This window comes from Bufo bufo, chromosome 3 (genome assembly GCF_905171765.1).
Source record: "Bufo bufo chromosome 3, aBufBuf1.1, whole genome shotgun sequence".
In the NCBI taxonomy this organism is placed as follows: Eukaryota; Metazoa; Chordata; class Amphibia; order Anura; family Bufonidae; genus Bufo; species Bufo bufo.
The window spans coordinates 267,295,477-267,321,440 of NC_053391.1; the positions used below are offsets into that span (position 1 = coordinate 267,295,477).

Consider the following 25,964-nt stretch of genomic DNA (forward strand, 5'->3'; position numbering starts at 1 on the left):
TTATTATGGCATACACCTTGTTGGAAAAATGACATTTTAACTTTATTGGGCTGGTCAGTACGATACAATTTTTAGGTATTTTTTTTTGTTACTACTTTTACACAATAAAAGCATTTTTGAAAAATGATGCTATTTGTTGACATTTTTGGCCCACAAACAGGTAGGAACTAGTGTTGGGGACCACTCCATAGAGGCGACCTTGACGTGGTGAGTGGCTTATTACGCTTTGGCCAAAATGTACACCAATGCCTCATCCAGCATAGAGGCAGGGCAGAATGCTGGTTGCAGAGTGCCATTGAATATATATATATATATATATATATATATATATATATATAATATTTATATATATTTTGCAGGATGAGTTTTTTTCATTGTTTAGCATTTTGAGGTACAAATGACTTTGACCACATCAAAATGCATGGTCTTTTATTTCAGTGAACAGTTGTTATTTTCACCACATATGCCCAGCAGCAACGGGTTATTCAGTTCTTGTTTTTTGTGTTGTGGGCTGTGGTCACATGATCATGTCCATATAGCTCCTTATTTCCTGTGATGTTCTGTCCATGGTCATGTCTAAGCAGCAACAGTGATAGGGGAGTGTCTGTGACTAGCAGGGTAGGAGGAGTTATAAACTAGCTGGGCAATGTTAGGGGCGGTGCTGGAGCTGTGGAAGAGAAAGGAAAAGTGCATCATGGGTTTGGTTAGATGCAGTAACAGGAAGTGCTACATTGATAGAAACATAGAATGTGTCGGCAGATAAGAACCATTAGGCCCATCTAGTCTGCCCAATATACTGAATAATATGAATAGCCCCTGGCCCTATCTAATATGAAGGATGGCCTTATGCCTATCCCATGCATGCTTAAACTCCTTCACTGTATTTGCAGCTACCACTTCTGCAGGAAGGCTATTCCATGCATCCACTACTCTCTCAGTAAAGTAATACTTCCTGATATTACTTTTAAACCTTTGCCCCTCTAATTTAACCACTTCCCATCTGGGCCATTTGCCCCCTTCCTGACCAGGCCTAATTTTGCAAAACTGACATATCTCACTTTATGTGGTAATAACTTTGGAACGCCTTTATTTATCCAAGTCATTCAGAGATTGTTTTCTCGTGACACATTGTACTTCATGATAGTCATAAATTTGAGTCAAAATATTTCACCTTTATTTATGAAAAAATCCCAAATTTACCCAAAAATTTGAAAAATTCGCAATTTTCTAAATTTCAATTTCTCTGCTTTTAACCCCTTAAGGACACAGCCTTTTTACACCTTAGGACCAGGCCATTTTTTGCAAATCTGACCAGAGTCCCTTTAAGTGCTGATAACTTTAAAACGCTTTGACTTATCCAGGCCGTTCTGAGATTGTTTTTTCGTCACATATTGTACTTCATGACACTGGTAAAATGAAGTCAAAAAAATTATTTTTTTTGCACCAAAAAATACCTATTTTAACAAAAATTTGGAAAAATTTGCAAATTTCAAAGTTTCAGTTTCTCTACTTCTGTAATACATAGTAATACCCCCAAAAATTGTGATGACTTTACATTCCCCATATGTCTACTTCATGTTTGAATTGTTTTGGGAATGATATTTTATTTTTTGGGGATGTTACAAGGCTTAGAAGTTTAGAAGCAAATCTTGAAATTTTTCAGAAATTTACAAAAACTAAATTTTTAGGGACCAGTTCAGGTCTCAAGTCACTTTGCGAGGCTTACATAATAGAAACCACCCAAAAATGACCCCATCTAAGAAACTACACCCCTCAAGGTATTCAAAACTGATTTTGCATACGTTGTTAACCCTTTAGGTGTTGCACAAGAGTTATTGGCAAATGGGGAGGAAATTTGAGAATTTCATTTTTTTGTCTAATTTTTCATTTTAACCCATTTTTTCCACTAACAAATCAAGGGTTAACAGCCAAACAAGACTGTATCTTTATTGCCCTGACTCTGCCGTTTACAGAAACGCCCAATATGTGGCCGTAAACTACTGTACGGCCACACAGCGGGGCGTAGAGTGAAAGGTGCGCCGTATGGTTTTTGGAGGGCTGATTTTTTGGACTGGTTTATTTACACCATGTCCCATTTGAAGCCCCCCTGATGCACCCCTAGAGGAGAAACTCCCTAAAAGTGACCCCATCTAAGAAACTACACCCCTCAAGCTATTCAAAACTGATTTTACATACATCGTTAACCCTTTAGGTGTTGCACAGGAGTTATTGGCAAATGGCGATGAAATTTGAGAATTTCATTTTTTTGCCTAATTTTCCATTTTAACCCATTTTTTCCACTAACAAAGCAAGGGTTAACAGCCAAACAAGACTGTATCTTTATTGCCCTGACTCTGCTGTTTACAGAAACACCCCATATGTGGCCGTAAACTACTGTACGGGCACACAGCGGGGCGTAGAGTGAAAGGTGCGCCGTTTGGTTTTTGGAGGGCTGATTTTGCTGGACTGTTTTTTTTGGCACCATGTCCCATTTGAAGCCCCCCTGATGCACCCCTGGAGTAGAAACTCCATAAAAGTGACCCCATCTAAGAAACTACACCCCTCAAGGTATTCGAAACTGATTTTACAAACTTTGTTAACCCTTTAGGTGTTGCACAAGATTTAATGGAAAATAGAGATACAATTTCAAAATTTCACTTTTTTGGCAGATTTTCCATTTTAATATTTTTTTTCCAGTTACAAAGCAAGGGTTAACAGCCAAACAAAACTCATTATTTATGGCCCTGATTCTGTAGTTTACAGAAACACCCCATATGTGGTCGTAAACCGCTGTACGGGCACACGGCAGGGCGCAGAAGGAAAGGAACGCCATACGGTTTTTGGAAGGCAGATTTTGCTGGACAGTTTTTTTTTTTACACCATGTCCCATTTGAAGCCCCCCTGATGCACCCCTAGAGTAGAAACTCCAAAAAAGTGACCCCATTTTAGAAACTACGGGATAGGGTGGCAGTTTTGTTGGTACTAGTTTAGGGTACATATGATTTTTGGTTGCTCTATATTACACTTTTTGTGCGGCAAGGTAACAAGAAATAGATTTTTTGGCACGTTTTTATTTTTTGTTATTGACAACATTCATCTGACAGGTTAGATCATGTGGTAATTTTATAGAGCAGGTTGTCACGGACGCGGCGATACCTAATATGTATACAATTTTTTTTATTTATGTAAGTTTTACACAATGATTTCATTTTTAAAACAAAAAAAATGTTTGTGTCTCCATAGTCTAAGAGCCATAGTTTTTTCAGTTTTTGGGCTATTATCTTAAGTAGGGTCTCATTTTTTGCGGGATGAAATGACGGTTTGATTGGCATCTATTTTGGGGTGCATATGACTTTTTGATTGCTTGCTATTACACTTTTTGTGACGTAAGATGACAAAAAATGGCTTTTTTTACACCGTTTTTATTTTAATTTTTTTACGGTGGTCATCTGAGGGGTTAGATCATGTGATATTTTTATAGAGCCGGTCGATACGGACGCGGCGATACCTAATATGTATACTTTTTTTTTATTTATGTACGTTTTACACAATGATTTCATTTTTGAAACAAAAAAAATCATGTTTTAGTGTTTCCATAGTCTAAGAGCCATAGTTTTTTCAGTTTTTGGGCGATTATCTTGGGTAGGGTATGATTTTTGCGGGATGAGATGATGGTTTGATTGGTACTATTTTGGCGTACATGCGACTTTTTTGATCACTTTTATTACCTTTTTTGGGAAGTAAGGTGGGCAAAATTTCAATTTCATCATAGTTTTTTATTTTTTATTTTATGGCGTTCACCGTTCGGGTAAAGTAACATAACCGTTTTATAGATCAGGTCGTTACGGACGCGGCGATACCAAACATGTGTAGGGAATTTTATTTTTTTCATTTTGAATCAGTGATAAATGTGTTTTTTGATTTTTACTTTTTTTTCACTTTTTTTAACTTTTTTTTTGACCCAGACCCACTTGGTTCTTGAAGATCCAGTGGGTCTGATGTCTGTATAATACAGTACAGTACAATATATATTGTTCTGTACTGTATTTTACTTACACTGAACAGATCTATGCTTTTAGCACAGATCTGTTCAGCACCATGGACAGCAGGACGCCTGAGAGGCGTCCTGTTGCCATGGGAACCTTCCCCGTCTGCTCAGAACTGCGCAGACGGGGAAGGGTAAGCACAGGGCTGAGGGGGGCTCTCTGGGGGCTCTCTCCCTCTCCCATCGGGGGGCTGCAAAGGCACAGCAGCCCCCCGATGGGAGAGGGAGGGAGCTCCCTGCGCTGTTAACCTTTTCCATACAGCGGTCCGTACGGACCGCTGTATGGAAAGGGTTAACGGCTGACATCGCATCGCAGATGTCAGCCGTTTATACCAGGGTGCCAGCAATGTGCTGGCACCCTGGTATACCCACTAGAAACCAACGATTATACAAGGGGAGGCGGGCGGGGGATCGCGATCCCGCCTGCCGCACCGCCCGCCTCCCGCACCGCCCGCACTGCCCGCAACCCTCCCCCTGCACCTCCCACCGGGCTAAAATCACTCGGGGGGTGCAGGGGGAGGGATACAGATCTATTTTAGGAATACTAAAGTTTCTGATCCCCGCGGTCAGGGACCGCAGGGATCAGAAATCGCAGCAAACCGCAGGTCTGAATTGACCTGCGGTTTGCCGCGATCGCCGACATGGGGGGGTCACGGGACCCCCCCGCGCATTTAGCCTAGGTGCCTGCTCGATGATTTGAGCAGGCACCGGGTTCCGATCACTGCCGGCCGGGCGGCAGTGATCGGAACAACACATGACGTACCGGTACGTCATGTGTCCTTAAGTACCAGGACATCATGACGTACCGGTACGTCATGTGTCCTTAAGAGGTTAAAACAGAAAGTGATACCTCATAAAATATTTATTACTTAACATTCCCCATATGTCTACTTTATGTTGGCATCATTTTGGAAATGTCATTTTATTTTTTTTAGGACGTTAGAAGGCTTAGAAGTTTAGAAGCAATTCTTCAAATTTTTAAGAAAATTGCCAAAACCCACTTTTTAAGGACCAGTTCAGGTCTGAAGTCACTTTGTGGGGCCTACATAGTGGATACCCCCATAAATGACCCCATTGTAGAAACTACACCCCTCAAGGTATTCAAAACCGATTTTACAAACTTTGTTAACCCTTTATGTGTTCCACAAGAATTAAAGGAAAATGGAGATCAAATTTTTAAATTTCACTTTTTTGGCAGATTTTCCATTTTAATCCAATTTTTTCTTTAACACATCGATGGTTAACATCCAAACAAAACTCAATATTTATTACCCAGATTCTGCGGTTTACAGAAACACCCCACATGTGGTCATAAACTGCTGTATGGGCACACGGCAGGGCGCAGAAGAAAAGGAGCGCCACATGGTTTTTAGATGCCATGTCCCATTTGAAGCCCCCTGATGCACCCTTACAGTAGAAACTCCCAAGAAGTGACCCCATTTTGGAAACTAGGGGATAAGGTGCCAGTTTTATTAGTACTATTTTTGGGTACATATGATTTTTTGATCATTCATTATAACACTTTATGGGGCAAGGTGACCAAAAAAATTGGTTGTTTTAGCACAGTTTCTATTTATTTATTTTTACAGCGTTCACCTGAGGGGTTCAGTCAAGTGACATTTTTATAGAGCAGATTGTTACGGACGTGGCGATACCTAATATGTATACTTTTTCTCATTTATTAAAGTTTTACACAATAATAGCATTTTTGAAACAAAAAAATTATGTTTTAATGTGTCCATGTTCTGAGAGCTATAGTTTTTCTATTTTTGAGAGATTTTGTGGGACATACGCGTTTTTGATCACTTGGTGTTGCACCTTTTGTGATGCAAGGTGACAAAAATTGCTTGTTTTGACACACTTTTTTTTTTTTTTTTTTTTTTTACGGTGTTCATCTGAGGGGTTAGCTCATGTGATATTTTTATAGAGCTGGTTTTTACGGACGCGGCAATACCTAATATGTATACTTTTTTTTAAATTTGTTTCACTTTAACACAATAATAGCATTTTTGAAACCAAAAAAATTATGTTTTAGTGTCTCCATGTTCTAAGAGCTATAGTTTTTTTATATTTAAAACTTTTTTTTTTATTTAATTTTTTCAACCCTTTTATTTTTTATTTTTTTTTATTTTACACTTTTCGTCCCCCATAAGGTCATACAAGACCTCTGGGGGACATTTGCTTCACTTTCTTTTTTTTTTTCACTATTGATTTCTCCTGTAACTGGGGCTGACATAGTAGCCCCAGTTACAGAAGAAATGCACCCCCCAGAGAGGCTGTACAGCATAATTCTGCGCTGTACAGCCTCAGAGCAGGGCTGATCGAGGTCTATGAAAGACCTCACACAGCTCCTGCACTCTCCGGTCACGGCGGTCACATGACCGTCGCGCCGGAACAGGAAGCGCATAGCGCTTCCTGCTCTGCATACACAGCGCTCGGTGAGCGCTGTGTATGCACCGATCCATAAGGCAGGGACAGCGGGCAACCCGATCAGCAGCTGCATGATTAGCGTGCAGCTGCTGTTTCTGAAAGGACGTTTTAAAACGTGCTTTTCAGAAATAGAGGTTCACCCATAGGACGTTTATATCCTATGGGCGGTCTAGTGGTTAAAACGATGTCCTCTTGTAGCAGACTGAAAACAAACCAGAGTGATTTGTTTACATGGAGAAAAAAGGTTTAAACGTAGCCATAGGTTTTGGGTATACTGATGTAGGTTAGAAGAGTGTTCCTTTGGCCTTCTTTGATCTGTATGTTAGCTGTATTTGCTGTATGGAATAGAGTTGTTGCGATACCAAATTTTTGATTCGGTTTCAATACCATAAAAAAGTATTGCGATACTCGATACCATTCGAAAAAAGTAAAACACAAATAAAGCCATGTGCATTCCGCATTTAAAAAAATGGCGAATCACGCAGTTTTTATTTATTTATTTTTCTGTTCCGGCGTTCACCGCATAGATTTTTAAAAATATTTTAGGGCTCTTTCACACCTGCGTTATTGTCTTCCGGCATAGAGTTTCGTCGTCGGGGCTCTATGCCGGAAGAATCCTGATCAGGATTATCCTAATGCATTCTGAATGGAGAGTAATCCGTTCAGGATGCATCAGGATGTCTTCAGTTCCGGTACGGAACGTTTGTTGGTTTGAGAAAATACCGCAGCATGCTGCGCTTTTTGCTCTGGCCAAAAATCCGGAACACTTGCCGCAAGGCCGGATCCGGGATTAATGCCCATTGGAAGGCATTGATCCAGATCCGGCCTTAAGCTAAACGTCGTTTCGGCGCATTGCCGGAGCCGACATTTAGCTTTTTCAGAGTGGTTACCATGGCTGCCGGGACGCTATAGTCCTGACAGCCATGGTAAAGTGTAGCGGGGAGCGGGGGAGCAGCATACTTACCGTCCGTGCGGCTCCCCGGGCGCTCCAGAGTGACGTCAGGGCGCCCCAAGCGCATGGATCACGTGATCGCATGGATCACGTCATCCATGCGCATGGGGCGCTCTGACGTCATTCTGGAGCGCCCCGGGAGCTGCACGGACTGTAAGTATACCGCTCCCCCGCTCCTACTATGGCAACCAGGACTTTAATAGCGTCCTGGGTGCCATAGTAACACTGAAAGCATTTGGAAGACGGTTCCGTCTTCAAATGCTTTCAGTACACTTGCGTTTTTCCGGATCCGGCAGGCACCTCCGGCAACGGAAGTGCATGCCGGATCCCAACAACGCAAGTGTGAAAGAGGCCTTAATAGTTTGGACGTGGCACTATGTGATATGTTTATTTTATATGTAAAATTGGGAAATGGGGTGATTTATACATTTACATTTATTTTATTTTATTTTTTTCACTTTTTTTTTAATAACCATTTCCCCACTTAGGAGCTAGAACTTGGGATCTTTTAATCCCGTGTCCCATTTACCCTGATAGATCTCTATCAGGGTAAATAGGATCTCACACTCTTCCTGCTACCCTGTGCTCTGTGCACACAGCAGCAGGGAGCTGACTAGGGCAGCCAGGGCTTCAGTAGCGTCCTGGCTGCCATGGTAACCGATTAGAGCCCCAGGATTACACTGCTGGGTCTCCGATCAGAAGCTGCCACTGCCACCAATGAGAAGGGGAGGGGACCCTGTGGCCACTGCCACCAATGATTTTAATACTGGGGAGGAGGGGGGGGGCGCACAGTGCCACCAATGATTTTAATACTGGGGAGGAGGGGGGGCGCACATCGCCACCAATGATAATTAACCTTTGATACAGGAGGCGGGTGCCGGCATCAGATCAGCGGCAGTTAACCTCCTCAGGTGCGGCACCTGAGGGGTTAATTGCCGCTGATCGCAGTTCCCTGTCAGAGGCAGGGTGCCGACTATGTGATTCTGCTGCCGGCAACTTCCTCCTGTATTAAAAGTCAAAGACGACCTTTCATGGGTCTGGACTTTAAGTTAGCAGGTTATATAGAACGGCGCCCCGGGATCTCACTGCACTAAATATTCCGGGGTGCCGCTCCGTTAGCCCGCGGTGTCCCTCGGTATTTTCAGTCTCTTGGTAAAACTGTGAGGAGCCTGCCCTTTTTCTCCCTGGGCGTTCCCTTTCCCAGGCTGTAGCGCTGTCCAGTTGCTCACAGCCTGGGAGAAAAAAGCTCTACACAGCCTGATGGTTACTTTACATTGTTCGGACCATTTAACTTTCATTGGTGGCGCAGTGCGCCCGCCCCCTCTTTCCTCATTGGTGGCAACGACGGCACAGGGGGAGGGAGAGAGTGACTCCTCCCCTGTGCTGCTGTGGAGAACACGGAACGCGCTGACAGCAGCACGCTCCATGCTGTGATATTAGGTTGCGCAATAGTGAAGCCTAGTATCGAAAATTGTCAAATCCTGTTATCTAGGTCAATACCGGACAAAAGTATCGATTGAGTATCAAAAATTCGATACCCACAACAACCCTAGTATGGAATAGAGCAGCAGACTGTGCCATGACGCATGCAGTATACTTTTTTCTTTGTAGCATACGTGACTGTGGGTGCTGAATGCCAACAGTGGTAGCCGTAAAACACATATGTCTGAGATGTCTATTGGAAAATGTTCTCAATGGAAACCTCATCTGGACACTGCAGAACGTAGTGCGGAAAGAGCCAAATATCGACAGCTTAGGGCTTGCATTTAGGTTTTGTTTTAATCCCCTTTTACTTGAGGCAAAAATGCAGACAGATCAGGAACAAACATTAATAGGAGTTCAATCCATTCAGGACACCTACCTGAACAAAATGCATAAATTGTACAGGATACGTAGCTAGCTGGACACGAAGTCTGGTTGTAATGGATTGCTATGAGAAACTGACTATCACTTGTCTTTCTTGTTTTAGGACCCAAGACTGTCTTTTTCTGGGCTCCAATAATGAAATGGGTAATTGTTTTTAAAGTCTTTCCAAGTGTTTAAAGGGAGTCTGTCACTTCCTCAAGCAGTCAACTGGATCATTAATAGTATGTTGCCTTATTGCCTCAAATCATGCAGGAATACCTTGACAAGCTTCCTGAGAGAACGCTCAAAATGAGGAGGACCTTCTGGGTGGGCGCAGCGGTGCTTGTAGTAATGCACTTCTTAGTGCTTGCAGAAGGTGACAGACTCTTTTAAATGTGTTGAATGTAGTCAAAACCTGACTTAAAGTTAAACCTTCAATTAAGTTTCCTTCATAATTTGCTAATCAGGGTACTTTCACACTAGCGGGTGAACTCCGGCGGGTGAACAGTTTGTCGTATCTGTGCTGCTGCTAGTGCACGCGTGCCCCTTGTAGTTTTATTGTGGCCGCCTCTTGGCATGTTTGCTATGCTGCCGCCGGAACTCCGGCCCGCCCCCATTATAGTCAGTGGGGCTGGAGCGGTAGTCCAGGGGTACGCGTGCACTAGCGGTAGCACGGATGTGACAGGCTGTTTACCTGCCGGACTTCCTTGCCTCTAGTGTGAAACTAGCCTCACCCCATGTTACATAAACGTTGTTTTGTACATGTAGCAGCCGTTCATACCTTCAGCTCATTAAAGAGGACCTTTCTTCTGTTTTACTTATAGGAGCTAAATACCTGTACTTGCGGGGATTCTGCCATCCGTTGTTTTTTGTTTGTTTGTTTTGTTTTTTAAACATCGCTCTTACACCTCGCTGCTCTCTCCTGAAGTTTTCACCCTCAGTATGCTAATACTGCGCATCGGAACAGGAAGGAGGAGACTCCAGGGTTTCTCAATAGGCGTTTCCTTCTCCCTGCTCAGCGGGGGGTACCCTGCAAGTACAGGTATTTAGCTCCTATAAGTAAAACAGATGAGAGGTCCTCTTTTAATTCCTGTTTTCAGAGTGGATATTCTTTGAAGCTGCCCTCTCATGCTCCGGAGGTCATCCAGTAAGCAACCTGCTGTAAACCTGTCGCACACGCTTCTGTCCTGCATCTGACCTGACATTAGAATAGGAGCTTGTTTCTGTATACACATCGCTATTTGAAGTAACAGTAAATTACTGCTTTCTCCTTATTTTGGAGATCAGCGTGTCTTTTATCAATGAATACATGTATTCTCTACCGTGCTCCTCCATATCCACTCGTAACGGGGTTCTCTGGGAATGATTTAAAATAGTGCCAGGAACCTGTCCTAGAATGTGAGTAGGACTGGTTGCCATCGATTGCCGAGCTGCTTAGGGGAGGGTTATACAGAGGGGCCTGACTACACACAACAATCTGGAACTTGCATATGCTACATTTTGGTGAGTTTTCTTGTTGGGCTGCTGAGCCATGATGACATATCATAGGCAGGATGACGTCATTACCATCTATTGTAGAGCAGTGCAGTGAGGCCTTGCCCGCTCACCCCCTAGGCAGCTCTGCAAGTGGTGGCAGCAAATCCTGCTTGCATTGTAGGACAGGTTGCAGGCAGCAATTTTAAATCCTTTCCAGAGGACCCCTTTAATCTCATGTGTCATTGCTCACTTCTGTCAAATTTTATGCAGTTCCTCAGTCTTCCCATAATCGTCATGTGTCATGCTCCAATGATCCCCATGTGCCAGAACTCACCCCTGCCACCTTCCATTCTTCTCCTCCGTCCTCCAATCATCATGCACTCACACCTGCCACCTTCCATCCTCCACCATTCAGGCTGGCTGACTTGATGGGGTTGTTTCAAACGCCTAAATCTCCGGATGAGCTGGTTCTTTAACCCGTAGGATACCAGCGACGTACATGTACGGCGCAGAGATGAGGGACACAAATACCAGCATACATGTACGGCGGGGTGATTGGGCAGGTGTAGGAGCTGCTCCCGCCAGATCAGCAGCAGGAATCCAGCAGTCACTGATAGCCAGACCCCTGTTGTATGCGCTGGCATCGGTGAAAACACCAATGCCAGCGCATTAACCCTTGCACGCTCACGGTCAGTACTGACCGCGGCACTTGCGGGATCCTGCCGGGTGCAGGTGGTTATGGGGTCCCCGCGCTGCTGTGACGGGGACCCGATGGCAGGCAAGGCAGGCCGATGCTTTCCTTAGGTATTGTGGCTGCCTTCCGTGACAGCCTGTGAGATCCAGCCCCCTGGATCTCACAGGAAGCTGTAAGTTTATTACAGTGTGTAATACACTTAAAGCCATTGCATCACAATACAGAAGTATTGTGATGCATTGTAAAGGGGATCAGACCCCAAAAAGTTGAAGTCCCAGAGTGGTACAAAAAATAAAGTGAAAAAAGAAGTTAAAAAAATAAATAATTAGAGTTTCAAGTAAAAAACAAACATCCTTCTTATAGCATTAGCAATGCGCCGCACAGACCTATGAGAACAAGGAGCGACCGGCGGCCACGGCGCACATGAGTATAATGCTGCTCACTAACATACCATGGCAGCCATGACTTCAGTAGCGTGACTCCTGGCTGCCATGGTAACCGATCGGAGCCCCAGCAATACACTGCTGGGACTCCGATCGGAACTGCCCACTGCCACCCATAATACTGGGGAGGGAGGGGGGGTGGGTTTGAGTTACCAGAGGGGGCTGATAAGAGGGAGAGGCTGGGGGGGGCACATGAGAGGCTGGGGGGCACATGAGAGTCTGGCTGCTGTTGTGTGCACAGGGCAGCAGGGAGAGTGTAAAGTCCTATTCACCCTAATAGAGCTCTATTAGGGTGAATATGACAAGGGTTCTAGCCCTTAAGGAGGCTAATAGTTATTAAATAAAAAGTAAAAAAAATAAAAGTTAAAACACCCCCCCCCCCAATATAGAAAACAATATATCGCAATATATATCGCATATCGCACATGCTTAAAATTATATCGCAATATACAGGGTGGGCCATTTATATGGATACACCTTAATAAAATGGGAATGGTTGGTGATATTAACTTCCTGTTTGTGGCACATTAGTAAATTTGAGGGGGGAAACTTTTCAAGATGGGTGGTGACCATGGTGGCCATTTTGAAGTAGTCGGCCATTTTGAATCCAACTTTTGTTTTTTCAATAGGAAGAGGGTCATGTGACACATCAAACTTATTGGGAATTTCACACGAAAAACAATGGTGTGCTTGGTTTTAACGTAACTTTATTCTCTCATTCGTTATTTACAAGTTTACAGCCATTGACATGTCGCCGAGGTTAACACGTGAGGAACGGATAGAAATTGTGTTGATGTCTGGTGAACGCAGTAACCGGGTCATTGCAGCAGATTTCAATGCAAGACACCCTACGAGACCACCCATCTCCCATGCTACAGTTAGCAAACTGCTTGCTAAGTTTCGTGAAACTGGTTCAGTGTTGGATTTGCCAAGATGTGGACGCATGAAATCTGTCTCTAATGAAGAAACATTAGTGGCTGTCCTAGCTTCATTCAGCAAGAGCCCACAGCGTAGCACTCGCCGCATGTCACTGGAGAGTGGCATTAGTCGAACATCCCTTTGGCGGATATTAGCTACTCACAAATGGCACCCTTACAAACTCCAGCTATTGCAGCATCTCAACGAGGATGACCCAGATCGGCGCACTGAATTTGCAGAATGGGCAAAACATAAAAAAAACTAAAATTCGAACAGGACCCTCAGTTTACGCAGAAGATTTTGTTCAGTGATGAGGCAAACTTTTATGTGAATGGTGAAGTTAACAAACAAAACCACCGCTATTGGTCTGACACTAACCCACATTGGATAGATCCGTTCAAGACTGTTGGAACAAAAAAATTGATGGTATGGTGTGGTATATGGGGTACAAAGATAGCGGGGCCATTCTTCATCAATGGAAACCTCAAGGCCACTAGATATGCGAAATTGCTACATGATGATGTGTTTCCCTCTTTATGCACTGAAGCTGGCACGTTTCCTGAGTTTTTCCAGCAAGATGGTGCACCACCACATTATGGGTGTCAGGTCCGAGCATTCCTAGATGAACAGTTTCCTGGAAAGTGGATTGGTCGTCGTGGGCCAGTTGAATGGCCCCCAAGCTCTCCCGATCTGACCCCCTTTGCCTTCAGATGACCCCAAAGATAAAAGTCTATTGTCTATGCTGTGAAGATACGAGATGTGCAGCACCTGAAACTACGGATACTGGAAGCCTGTGCTAGCATTTCTCCTGCGGTGTTGCTATCAGTGTGTGAAGACTGGGAGAAGAGGGTTGCATTGACGATCCAACACAATGGGCAGCACATTGAACACATTTTATAAGTGGTCAGAAACTTGTAAATAACTCATGAAAGAATAAAGTTACGTTAAAACCGAGCACACCATTGTTTTTCTTGTGAAATTCCCAATAAGTTTGATGTGTCACATGACCCTCTTCCTATTGAAAAAACAAAAGTTGGATTCAAAATGTCCGACTTCAAAATGACCGCCATGGTCACCACCCATCTTAAAAAGTTTTCCCCCTCACATATACTAATGTGCCACAAACAGGAAGTTAATATCACCAACCATTCCCATTTTATTAAGGTGTATCCATATAAATGGCCCACCCTGTAGATTTTAGGCCATATCGCCCACCCCTAGTTTCGACTGTAGGAGTACGTCAGGGTCTCTTCAAATACAAAATGGTGCCTAAAAACCATTCTAGTGAAATCTGCCTCCAAAATCCATATGGCGCTCCTTTCCTTCTGACCACTGCCACGTGCCCATACAGCGGTCACATAGGGCACATCTACACTGCAACATTTGTCATGCGACAATTTTTAAAATGATAGTCTATGGTGTCGCACTGCGACATGCTGCGACGCGACAGTCGCAAAAAATCCATTCGAAATGGATTTTTCTGCGACTGTCGCGTTGCAGTCACAGCATGTCGTAGTGCGACACCATAGACTATCATTATAAAAATTGGCGCACAACAAATGTTGCAGTGTAGTTGTGCCCTATGTGTCGCGCAACATATGTCGTCGTGTAGACGTAGCCTAATAGTAGTTGTTGTTTTAGAAATTTTAGCTTGTTATCCCATTTGTGCGTATATGTCATGTATGCCTTTGAGGGTTGCTTGACTGAATCTTTAGGAGCTGCTCACATCAGAAACGTATACAGTGCAAACACAGTCAAAAGTATGTACTTTTGATCTTTGTTTTCCTAATTAAAATCTGTGCGTAAGTTGAGTGATATGTATAAATACGTTTTTGCGGTTTAGAAACATATATGCCTGATGTACAGAAAAAATAATATATGACAAACCACAGACTGTTAATATCATACTGATGTAAGTCAGGCACAGCAAAAATGAGATGAGGGCTCCAACCAATACACCTAAAGAAGTAACATATACACAGAAAGAGAGCAAGAGAATGTGTAGACTGAAGTTGAGCACTCTGTTAAAGGGGTATTCCCATCACAGACAATGGGGGCATATCGCTAGGATATGCCCCCATTGTCTCATAGGTACCGGTCCCACCTCTGGGACCCGCACCTACAACAAGAACGAAGCGGGGAGAGCTGTGGCTGGAGGACCCTGGATTTCCCAGGGTCTGTCCACCACCAAGCGCTGCTCCCATAGAAGTGAATGGGAGCGCACCGAGAGAACAGAGCGGGGAAATGAACGGAGGGCGCACTGCGCATGTGCAGCTGCTCTCCATTCATTACTATGGGGCCGCTGGCTCGGCGATTTCCGTCTGCCCCATAGAAATTAATTGGAGCAGGTGCCGCGTATGCGCGGTGTGCTCCCATTCACTTCTATGGGAGCAGTGGGGAGCAGAGCTTGGTGGTGAACGGACCCTGGGAAATCCGGGGTCCTCCAGCCACAGCTCTCCCAGCTCCGTTCTCGTTGTAGGTGCGGGTCCTAGAGGTGGGACCTGTATCTTTCAGACAATGGGGGCATATCCTAGAGATATGCCCCCATTGTCTGTGATGGGAATACCCCTTTATTACACAAATTGACAAAAATGCCACCCAACAACAATAGAATGAAAAATTTAAAAATAAAGCAATACATAAGTAATGATACACAAGGGTATTTATGTCAAGCCCTAACCCCTTTCTCCCCCCCCCCCCCCATTTCCAACAGTAAATGCCTAAGGAAGGTGAACCAATGTGGAAACATAGCTCAAACTATATAAGAAATGTGCAAAGCTGTAAAAGCAGTAATAACCATAGAGTGTTCCAGAGGGAGGGCAGAAGGAGGGGTGTATGACTCCACTTGTCACCAACTACTATGGCTGCTGAAATGTGTGAATACATACTATACATGTGTGTCAAATTCAAACAACTGAGTGGTGAGGTGAGGGATGTAAGTGGAGCTGTACCTTCTGGATCCTGGACCTCTATAAGAGGAACTCTGAGACATTCAAGCGCCAGATTCATGTGCAGTAGTCACAACAACCAGATACAATTGATCTGCGCATGAATCAAAATAATTAGGTAGAAGCTTAGGGGGAGATTTATCAAAACTGGCATAAAGAAAAACTGGCTTAGTTGCCCATAGCAACCAATCAGATTCCACCTTTCATTTTCCAAAGGATAGAAGCTGACTGGTTGCTATGGGCAACTAAGACAGTTTTTCTTTACACTAGTTTTGATAAATCTTCCCCTTAGTCTATCACCATAGGAGAACCAGTAAGCGCATGTTCTAAGGACCAGACAATATTTTAGAATACACAGGTAACATTACAGCCATGTTTTCCAGAGTGGTTACCAATGCAGTGTTTAGTAGATATGCATATAAAAGATGACAATAATGCAGAAAGGTAGAAATATTTAGTCTTCCTTAGGCCTCTTTCACACGGGTGTCCCGGATTTGCTCCGGATGCGTCGCGCGTGCATTGCGCGAAAACCGCACGAGTAGGAACGCAATTGCAGTCAGATTTGACTGCGATTTGCGTTCTGGTGTTCAGTTTTTTCCACGCGAGTGCAATGCGTTTTGCACGCGCGCGAGAAAAGACTGAATATGGTACCCAGACCCGAACCCTGACTTCACTGAAGTTTGGGTTAGGTGTTCTGTAGGTTTTATTATTTTCCCTTATTACGTGGTTAGAAGGGAAAATGAGTATGCTTACTAAAATGTCGATTGAGGGGTTAAAAAAAAAAATATTAAATTACTCCACTTGATTGCGCAGCCGGCATAGTCTTCTTTCATGACGTAATCGCGCTTACCACGTTGATTGAAATTATACTTTACTGCTTTTCCCCTGCAATATTGTAAATGGTTTTATATTTTGTATGTACTCTAGGGTTTGGTGATTGCTGGATTAGCAGATATGACTAGACCAGCAGATAAATTAAGCCCAGCTCAGTCTGGAGTTCTCATGGCTACTGGTAAGTTGTTATATATTGCATGGTGTTTTAGGAGCTAATGGAACAAAGATTGTCCAATATCTTTGTAGAAATAGTTAAGGTAATAGTGGAAGCTGCAAATACATGACTTGAAGTTGTGTAGGGAAGAATTCCAGTAAACTTTAGGTTAAATAATGCATTGTGAAATGACTGCATACGAGAACCATTTCATTTTTATATAATTTGCTGTTTTTCTAACCACATCTACTACTCAGTAATAATACTTTCTGCATTACATCAGTGAGCACAGGACTGACAGGAGCACACAACACTGCCTGTGCCTGCTCCACTCAAAGCTCTGCATAGACATGGCGGCAGGATACCCTGCACCATTGGCCTATGGCAAGCTCTATTGGAACAGACAAGGGCAGGATCCTGGGACCACTCCACTCTGCTGACAGCTCTGCATATGACATCTCTGAAGGAGACTCTCCAAGAGCTTTGAGCAGAGCAGATAGGGGCAGTGATGTGTGCTCCTGCTAGTCCTGTGGCACCTGTACTCATGAGTAAGGGGGCGTGTTCTCCCGAAACGTCGCGTGGAGAGGAGGAGGTGTGAACGATGTCTGTCTCGGCGTCCCTCATGATGTACCATTTTATACTGGAATAAATTTAAAGACATGAAAGAAACAAAAGGTTTTGTACCAGCAACTTATGAGGATGTCTTCTATTGCTCACTCACATACAATATTGGCACATTGAGGTAAAGAGAACACATAGGTCTGCATTTTTGAAAGACTGTCCGTGCAGGGTTAAGCAGAGCTCCCGGTGTGGACTTGCATTTGCTACAGTTGACTGAAGTCGTATCAGTCGGCATCGAAAACACAGTGGCTTTAATATCTAGATACTAGAAAACCCCTTCAGCTGCTTATGGTTGAAAGCCTCTGTTGTCTATCCATTTCACTAGCTTCTGTCAATTCCCTCAATTTCCTTAGTATTTAAAAGGTAGACTAACATGTAGATGTAAAGTTTTATCTTTATTGGCATACTACTAACATGTTGTTTGTGCCTTAATCATGTATCTTCCATTTACACGATAACCATTTCTTTTCTTCCCTTTGCCAGGACTGATTTGGTCACGTTATTCCCTTGTGATTATCCCTAAAAACTGGTCTCTCTTTGCTGTGAACTTTTTTGTTGGCTGTGCAGGCGGGTCTCAACTTCTCAGAATATGGAGGTATGTGTTCAGTCTTCATACTTATGAGCCCCTTAATTAGCTTAATTGTGACAGTTTTGTAGTATTAGGAAAAGTTAATGCGCATATGACAACTTTGCACAGGATCTGTAAATGTGGTACACTGGATGGGATCAGTTCTGTCTCTTGAGTTCTGAGAACAGTCAAGCAGTTTTACCACAGCTGGAGTGCCGGAGGTTAGCCATCACAGTCCTAGGGCATGCTAGAGTTTACTGATCACAGCTTCTACTCCCCTAGCAGGACTATTAAAAAATAAATAAAATAAAAAAACAATGAAATATAGCATAGCTGGCAGTGCAGGGGCTCAGACAAGTGCCTCCTCAGCTCCTCACTTGTGCTTCTCTTTTCCACCAAATTTCTGTTTACAACGTTGACTTGAATCCAGCCAGTGCTCCGACAGCTGCCCTTCTTCCTTATGCACACTTTGGCCAATGCTTTAGGAGAGTTTTTCATCTGCCTCTGTCCCAGACATGAACATAAAAAATAAAATAAAAAAGTGAGTCCATAGCGGCAGGAGCCAGTAGATCAAATAATGACCAGAAGACCAATGAATTCCCAGGTGAAGAATTTGAGAAGGATAAATGGTAAAAGAAGTGTTCCCAAAGGAAGATGAAGGATCTTTGTGGACAAAATATACCAAGAAATGATTAGATTGAATCATAAGTCTGTAAGGAGTACGGAGTTTGAGGTGAGGAGCACCAGTCTCCGCAGACTTTCTGAAATTTAGATGGACATTTCTTATAAGTGAATACAGTGTGTTCAAATGGGATGATGGTTAACCAATGCCTTCCATTTACAAATAGTAAAAGAACAAGAGTCCATCCTTCGTAATGCAATGGTCTTCCTCACGATGAATTCTTTCTTTCAGAAAAAAACTAACATGATGTAACCATAATTCTTCTTGCAATAATCCAAAAAAAAACATCTGTGGAATGACAGTCCCAGTTATGTCTTGAAGAGAAGCTACCTATTCCTAGAAGGAGAAGACATAAGGGCACTTCCATATCATAAGCCAAAAATCTGATCTGGGGTATGAGCACCACTGACAACGTGTAGTGCTAGAACGGCCCATTCTCTATAGTTAAAGGGGTTTCCCATCTCAAACAATGGGGGCATATCGCTAGGATATGCCTCCTTTGTCTAATTGTTGCGGCTCCCACCTCTGGGACCCACACCTATTTTGTTAACCCAGCCGGCTAAGGGCTCTTTCACACTTGCGTTCTTTTCTTCCGGCATAGAGTTCCGTCGTCGGGGCTCTATGCCGGAAGAATCCTGATCAGTTTTATCCTAATGCATTCTGAATGGAGAGAAATCCGTTCAGGATGTCTTCAGTTCCGGACCGGAACGTTTTTTGGCCAGAGAAAATACCGCAGCATGCTGCGCTTTTTGCTCCGGCCAAAAATCCTGAACACTTGCCGGATCCGGAATTAATGCCCATTGAAAGGCATTAATCCGGATCCGGCCTTAAGCTAAACGTTGTTTCGGCGCATTGCCGGATCCGACGTTTAGCTTTTTCTGAATAGTTACCATGGCTGCCGGGACGCTAAAGTCCTGGCAGCCATGGTAAAGTGTAGTGGGGAGCGGGGGAGCAGTATACTTACCGTCCGTGCGGCTCCCCGGGCGCTCCAGAGTGACGTCAGGGCGCCCCACGCGCATGGGTGACGTGATCACATGGACACGTCATCCATGCGCATGGGGCGCTCTGACGTCATTCTGGAGCGCCCCGGGAGCCGCACGGACTAAGTATACTGCTCCCCCGCTCCCCACTACTACTATGGCAGCCAGGACTTTAATAGCGTCCTGGGTGCCATAGTAACACTGAACGCATTTTGAAGACGGATCCGTCTTCAAATGCTTTCAGTTCACTTGCGTTTTTCTGGATCCGGCGGGCACCTCCGGCAAATGGAGTACACGCCGGATCCGGACAACGCAAGTGTGAAAGAGCCCAAAGTGAAGGAGGGCACACTGCGTATGCCTGGCTGCCCTCCATTCATTTTTATGGGGCCACCGAAAATAGCCGAGCTGTTTTCGTTGGCCCCACAGTAGTGAATAGAAGCGGTGGCCACGCAAGCGCAGTGAGCTCCAGTTAATTTCTATTGTATTCCAAAAATAGCCGAGGGCACCACTCGGCTATTTTTGGTGGGGCAATAGGAACGTTTGGTGGTGGCCGCAGCAGGCACTCCTGGCCACCACTTTGCTGACTTCGTTTTAGAGAGGTGCGGGTCCCACCTCTCAGACAATGGGGGCATATCCTAGCGATATGCCCCCATTGTCTGAGATGAAAATACCCCTTTAAATAACAGTGATGTACTATGTAAGCCTATATCAGCTTATTTATGGAAGGAGAAACTGATACTTGAGAAACCAATGGCTCCTTCAATGAACATCTGCCTTGAGAGCACAGTGCAAAACGATGGGTGTAGATAACTAAAAAGAGGAATAACTGAAATAAGGCCTTGAGATCTAAACACTCCAATTAACCACTTCCTGCCTCAGCAATTTTCCGTTTTTTACGTTCTAATTCTTTTAATGGCACCATTTAATACTGTATGTATTAGAAAGCTGGAAAAAATCCAAATGGGGTGGAATTGGGGGGAAAAAATGCAATTGCAGTTTTATGGGTTTTGTTTTTACGACATTCACTATGTAGTAAAACTGATTTGTGCTGTTCTCCAGGTCAGTACAATTACAGCAATACCATATATGCATATGTTGTCTTGCGTTTGAATACTAAATATAAAAAACTTTTGAAAAAAAATTATTCTGACCACCATAACTTTTTTTATAGTTAGGTCTATGGAAATGTGTGAGGGCTCATTTCTTTCTGTGGGACGATCTGTAGTTTTTCTTACCATTTTGGGATGTGTATGACTTTTGATCACTTTTATTTAATTTTTTGGAAGGTAAAGTGATGAAAAATGGTGAATTGAACAAAAAAAAATTCTGTTGTGCCATTCATCGTATGGGATAAGTGTTTTTATACTTTAACAGTGTTTTTTCGCATGCAGCTTTGTCCATGTTTTTTTTTATTTTTATTTATTAAAGAGGACCTTTCGCCTCTCCTGACACGCCTGTTTTAATAGCTCCATGCATTCTCCATGTAATAACAATTCTAGAACATCTATTCTTATGGCTCTGTTGTGCCATTCCTTTATTGTTTCAACTAGAAGTTATGAATTAATTACTATCAGTCTGCAGTAATGGTACATAGGGGCGGTAACCAGTTGGAGGTGTGTTCCCTCACATACTTACTGTATCCAATCAGTGCTGCCATTTTCGGACTATGCAGGTACACCCCCCCCCCCCCCCTCCCAACTGGTTACCACCCCTCTGTACCCTTAGGCCTCTTTCACACGGGCGTTGCGGGAAAATGTGCGGGTGCGTTGCGTGGAAAAATCTGAATACAGAATGCTTAGTAGGTGATCAATTGAGGGTTAATTATTATTTTTTTTTTAACTCACCTTCTCCTCTTGTTCGCCACGGTGATGGACCATGTGATTGGAGCATGTGATCTGACGTCACCAAAGGTCCTTTAGCCCACAGCTCATCATTAAAGAAGTAAAGAAGAGACTGGGAACTACGCGAACAAGAAGAGAAGGTGAGTTAATTTTTTTATTTTTTTTTAACCCTCAATTGATCACCTACTAAGCATTCTGTATTCAGAATGCTATTATTTTCCCTTATAACCATGTTATAAGGGAAAATAATACAGTGAATAGACTGTCACCTAGCAACCATGCGTGAAAATCGCACCGCATCCGCACTTGCTTGCGGATGCTTGCGATTTTCACGCAACCCCATTCACTTCTATGGGGCCTGCGTTGCGTGAAAAACGCAGAATATAGAGCATGCTGCGATTTTCACGCAACGCACAAGTGATGCGTGAAAATCACCGCTCATGTGAACAGCCCCATAGAAATTAATGGGTCGCTATTCAGTGCGGGTGCAATGCGTTCACCTCACGCATCGCATCCGCGCGGAATACTCGCCCGTGTGAAAGGGGCCTTACTGCAGGCTGCTAGCAATTCATTCATAACTTCTAGTAGAAATAATAGCGGAATACCACAACATAGAGCCATAAGAATAGATGCTCCAGAATTACATAGTAACATAGTTTATAAGGCCGAAAAAATACATCTGTCCATCCAGTTCGGCCTGTTATTCTGCAAGTTGAACCAGAGGAAGGCAAAAAAAAAAACTGTGACGTAGAAGCCAATTTTCCCCACTTAACCTGTTCAGGACACAGGGCCCACCGGTACGCCCTGATGTCCTGGTACTTAAGGACACAGGGCATACAGGTACGTCCTGTGTATACCTTAGCCAAGGTGAGCAGGCACCTTGGCTAAATGTGCCCCCCCCCCCCCTGTCGGCGATCGCCGCAAACCGCAGGTCAATTCAGAACTGCGGTTTGCGGCGGCGATCGGGTCCCCATGCGGCTGTAGGGGGGACCCGATGGCATGGAAGGCAGCGCGATGCCTAAGGAAGGCATTGCGCTGCCTTCCGGTGACGAGCCTGTGAGATCCAGCCCCCTGGATCTCACAGGCCGGAAGCTGTATGAGTAAGTATTGGAATGCATTGTAAAGGATAAGACCCCCAAAAGTTCAAGTCCCAAAGTGGGACAAAAAATAAAGTGAAAAAAAAAGTTGAAGAAATAAAGTTTTCCCCCCAAAAAATTAAGTTTCAAGTAAAAAATAAACAAAACCGTCATTTTCCCCAAATAAAGTTAAAAGAAATTGGTAAAAAATAGGGGGGGGGAAAGAAGTATACATATTGGGTATCGCCGCGTCCGTATCGACCGGCTCTATAAAAATATCACATGACCTAACCCCTCAGATGAACACCATATAAAAATTAAAATAAAAACTGTGCTAAATAAACAATTTTTTGGCACCTTACATCACAAAAAGTGTAATAGCAAGCAATCAAAAAGTCACACGCACCCCAAAATAGTACCAATAAGACGTCATCTCATCCCGCAAAAATCATACCCTACCCAAGGTAATCGCCCAAAAACTGAAAAAATGATGGCTCTCAGACTATGGAAACACTAAAACATGATTTTCTTTGCTTCAAAAATGAAATCATTGTGTAAAGCTTACATAAATAAAAAAAAAGTATACATATTAGGTATCGCCGCATCTGTGACAACCTGGTCTATAAAAATATCACATGATCTAACCTGTCAGATGAATGTTGTAAATAACAAAAAATAAAAACGGTATTTTCTAAAATGGGGTCACTTTTTTGGAGTTTCTACTCTAGGGGTGCATCAGGGGGGCTTCAAATGGGACATGGTGTAAAAAAAAAAACAGTCCAGCAAAATCTGCCTTCCAAATACCGTATGGTATTCCTTTCCTTCTGCGCCCTGCCGTGTGCCCGTACAGTAGTTTACGACCACATATGGGGTGTTTCTGTAAACTACAATATCAGGGCCATAAATATTGAGTTTTGTTTGGCTGTTAACCCTTGCTTTGTTACTGGGAAAAATTGATTAAAATGGAAAATTTGCCAAAAAATTGAAATTCTGAAACTTCATCTCCATTTGCCAATAACTCTTGTGGAACACCTAAAGGGTTAACGACGTTTGTAAAATCAGTTTTGAATACCTTGAGGGGTGTAGTTTCTTAGATGGGGTCACTTTTATGGAGTTTTTACTCTAGGGTTGCATCGGGGGGGGGGGGGGGCTTAAATGGGACATGGTGTCAAAAAAAACAGTCCAGCAAACCTGCCTTCCAAAAACCGTATGGCATTCCTTTCCTTCTGCGCCCTGCCATGTGCCCGTACAGCGGTTTACGACCACATATGGGGTGTTTCTGTAAACTACAGAATCAGGGCCATAAATATTGAGTTTGGTTTGGCTGTTAACCCTTGCTTTGTAACTGGAAAAAAATTATTAGAATCTGCCAAAAAAGTGACATTTTGAAATTGTATCTCTATTTTCCATTAATTCTTGTGGAACACCTAAAGGGTTAACAAAGTTTGTAAAATCAGGTTTGAATACCTTGAGGGGTGTAGATTATAGAATTGGGTCATTTTTGGGGGGTTTCTATTATGTAAGCCTCGCAAAGTGACTTCAGACCTGAACTGGTCCCTAAAAATTTAGTTTTTGAAGATTTCTGAAAAATTTCAAGATTTGCTTCTAAACTTCTAAGCCTTCTAACGTCCCCCAAAAATAAAATATCCTTCCCAAAATGATCCAAACATGAAGTAGACATATGGGGAATGTAAAGTAGTAACTATTTTTGGAGGTATTACTATGTATTATAGAAGTAGAGAAATTGAAACTTGAAAATTTGCAATTTTTTACAAATTTTGGGTAAATTTGGTATTTATTTTATAAATAAAAATGCATTTTTTTTTTTTACTTCATTTTACAAGTGTCATGAAGTACAATATGTGACGAAAAAACTGTCTCAGAATGGCCTGGATAAGTCAAAGCGTTTTAAAGTTATCACCACTTAAAGTGACACTGGTCAGAATTGCAAAAAATGGCCTGGTCCTTAAGGTGAAATATGGCCGTGTCCTTAAGGGGTTAAAGGAAACTTGTCACCTAGATTTTGTGTATAGAGCTGAGGACATGGGCTGCTAGATCGCCGCTAGCACATCCGCAATATCCATTCCCCATAGCTCTCTGTGCTTGCTCCCCGACGTCATAAAACTAGAGCGCCGTAATCTCGCGATGCGCAGTGTCGGTATAGTGTTCCTACTCTGTGCTGGTATCCGCCTCAGGGAACGAACTATGCATGCGCTAGTTCGCGCATCGCGATATTACGGCGCTCTAGCTTTGTGACGTCATGAAGCAAGGATTCGGAGGATGCGGGGGCGGTGCTGGGCTCCTTCACAGTGGGCGTGGCTGGACTCAGAGAACGCTGGACTCATCTCTGAAGCATGGAGGAGACAGGACTCATCTAAGGTTAATTTAAATATAATGTAGGGATGCCCCGATACCATTTTTTTTAAGACTGAGTACGAGTACCGATACTTTTATTTAAGTACTCACCGATACCAATTACCGATACTAATTTTAACAATAAAATACACACACATGTATTTTCTGACCACTGACCAACCAAAAGGCCCAAAAACAGAACTATAACATTCCAAGGAGACGTTATACTGTATAGGGGGCCACAAAGAGACGTTATACTGTATGGGGGCAGCCACAAGGAGACGTTATACTGTATGAGGGCAGCCACAAGGAGACGTTATACTGTATGGGGGCAGCCACAAGGAGATGTTATACTGTATGGGGGCAGCCACAAGGAGACGTTGCACTGTATGGGGGCAGCCACAAGGAGACGTTGCACTGTATGGGGGCAGCATCAAGGAGACGTTGCACTGTATGGGGGCAGCATCAAGGAGACGTTGCACTGTATGGGGGCAGCATCAAGGAGACGTTGCACTGTATGGGGGCAGCATCAAGGTGACGTTGCACTGTATGGGGGCAGCATCAAGGAGACGTTGCACTGTATGGGGGCAGCATCAAGGAGACGTTGCACTGTATAGGGGCAGCCACAAGGAGACGTTGCACTGTATGGGGGCAGCCACAAGGAGACGTTGCACTGTATGGGGGCAGCCACAAGGAGACGTTGCACTGTATGGGGGCAGCCACAAGGAGTCGGCTCTCAAGTGAACCGAAGGTCAGGAGGGACTCACTCCTGGCAAACACAGCTCTGCTGCATTGAATGCAGTGGAGCAGACTGTGATGTAATTAGAATGTATAGTTATTGCAGGGACTCAGAGAATCGTCTGAGAGTTTTAGTTAAAAGAATCGAATGAGTCAGAGACTGTGTCACCGAGCCCCTGCCAGGCTTCCTGCTCTGCTACATGCACCCTGGACACACACAGCTCCACTACATGGTATGCTAATAATGCCCCCCTTCCCCCCCGGACGGACTTACAGGGAGCCGCAGAGCAGGAAGCCTGGCAGGGACTCGGTGACAGTCTCTGACTCATAACTAATAAACTCTCAGACGATTCTCTGAGTCCAT

General features: G+C 43.7%; 1 protein-coding gene across 1 annotated transcript in view; it reads left to right on the plus strand.

The window, feature by feature from the left end:
* Positions 1 to 25,964, plus strand: part of MPC2 (mitochondrial pyruvate carrier 2) — a 68,810-nt gene that overhangs the window by 21,535 nt on the left and 21,311 nt on the right. The window contains exons 2-4 of the mRNA XM_040424131.1: positions 9,397 to 9,437; positions 16,679 to 16,763; positions 17,844 to 17,955. Of these exons, the coding sequence (XP_040280065.1) occupies positions 9,397 to 9,437; positions 16,679 to 16,763; positions 17,844 to 17,955 (238 nt within the window). The remainder of the gene's footprint in view (positions 1 to 9,396; positions 9,438 to 16,678; positions 16,764 to 17,843; positions 17,956 to 25,964) is intronic.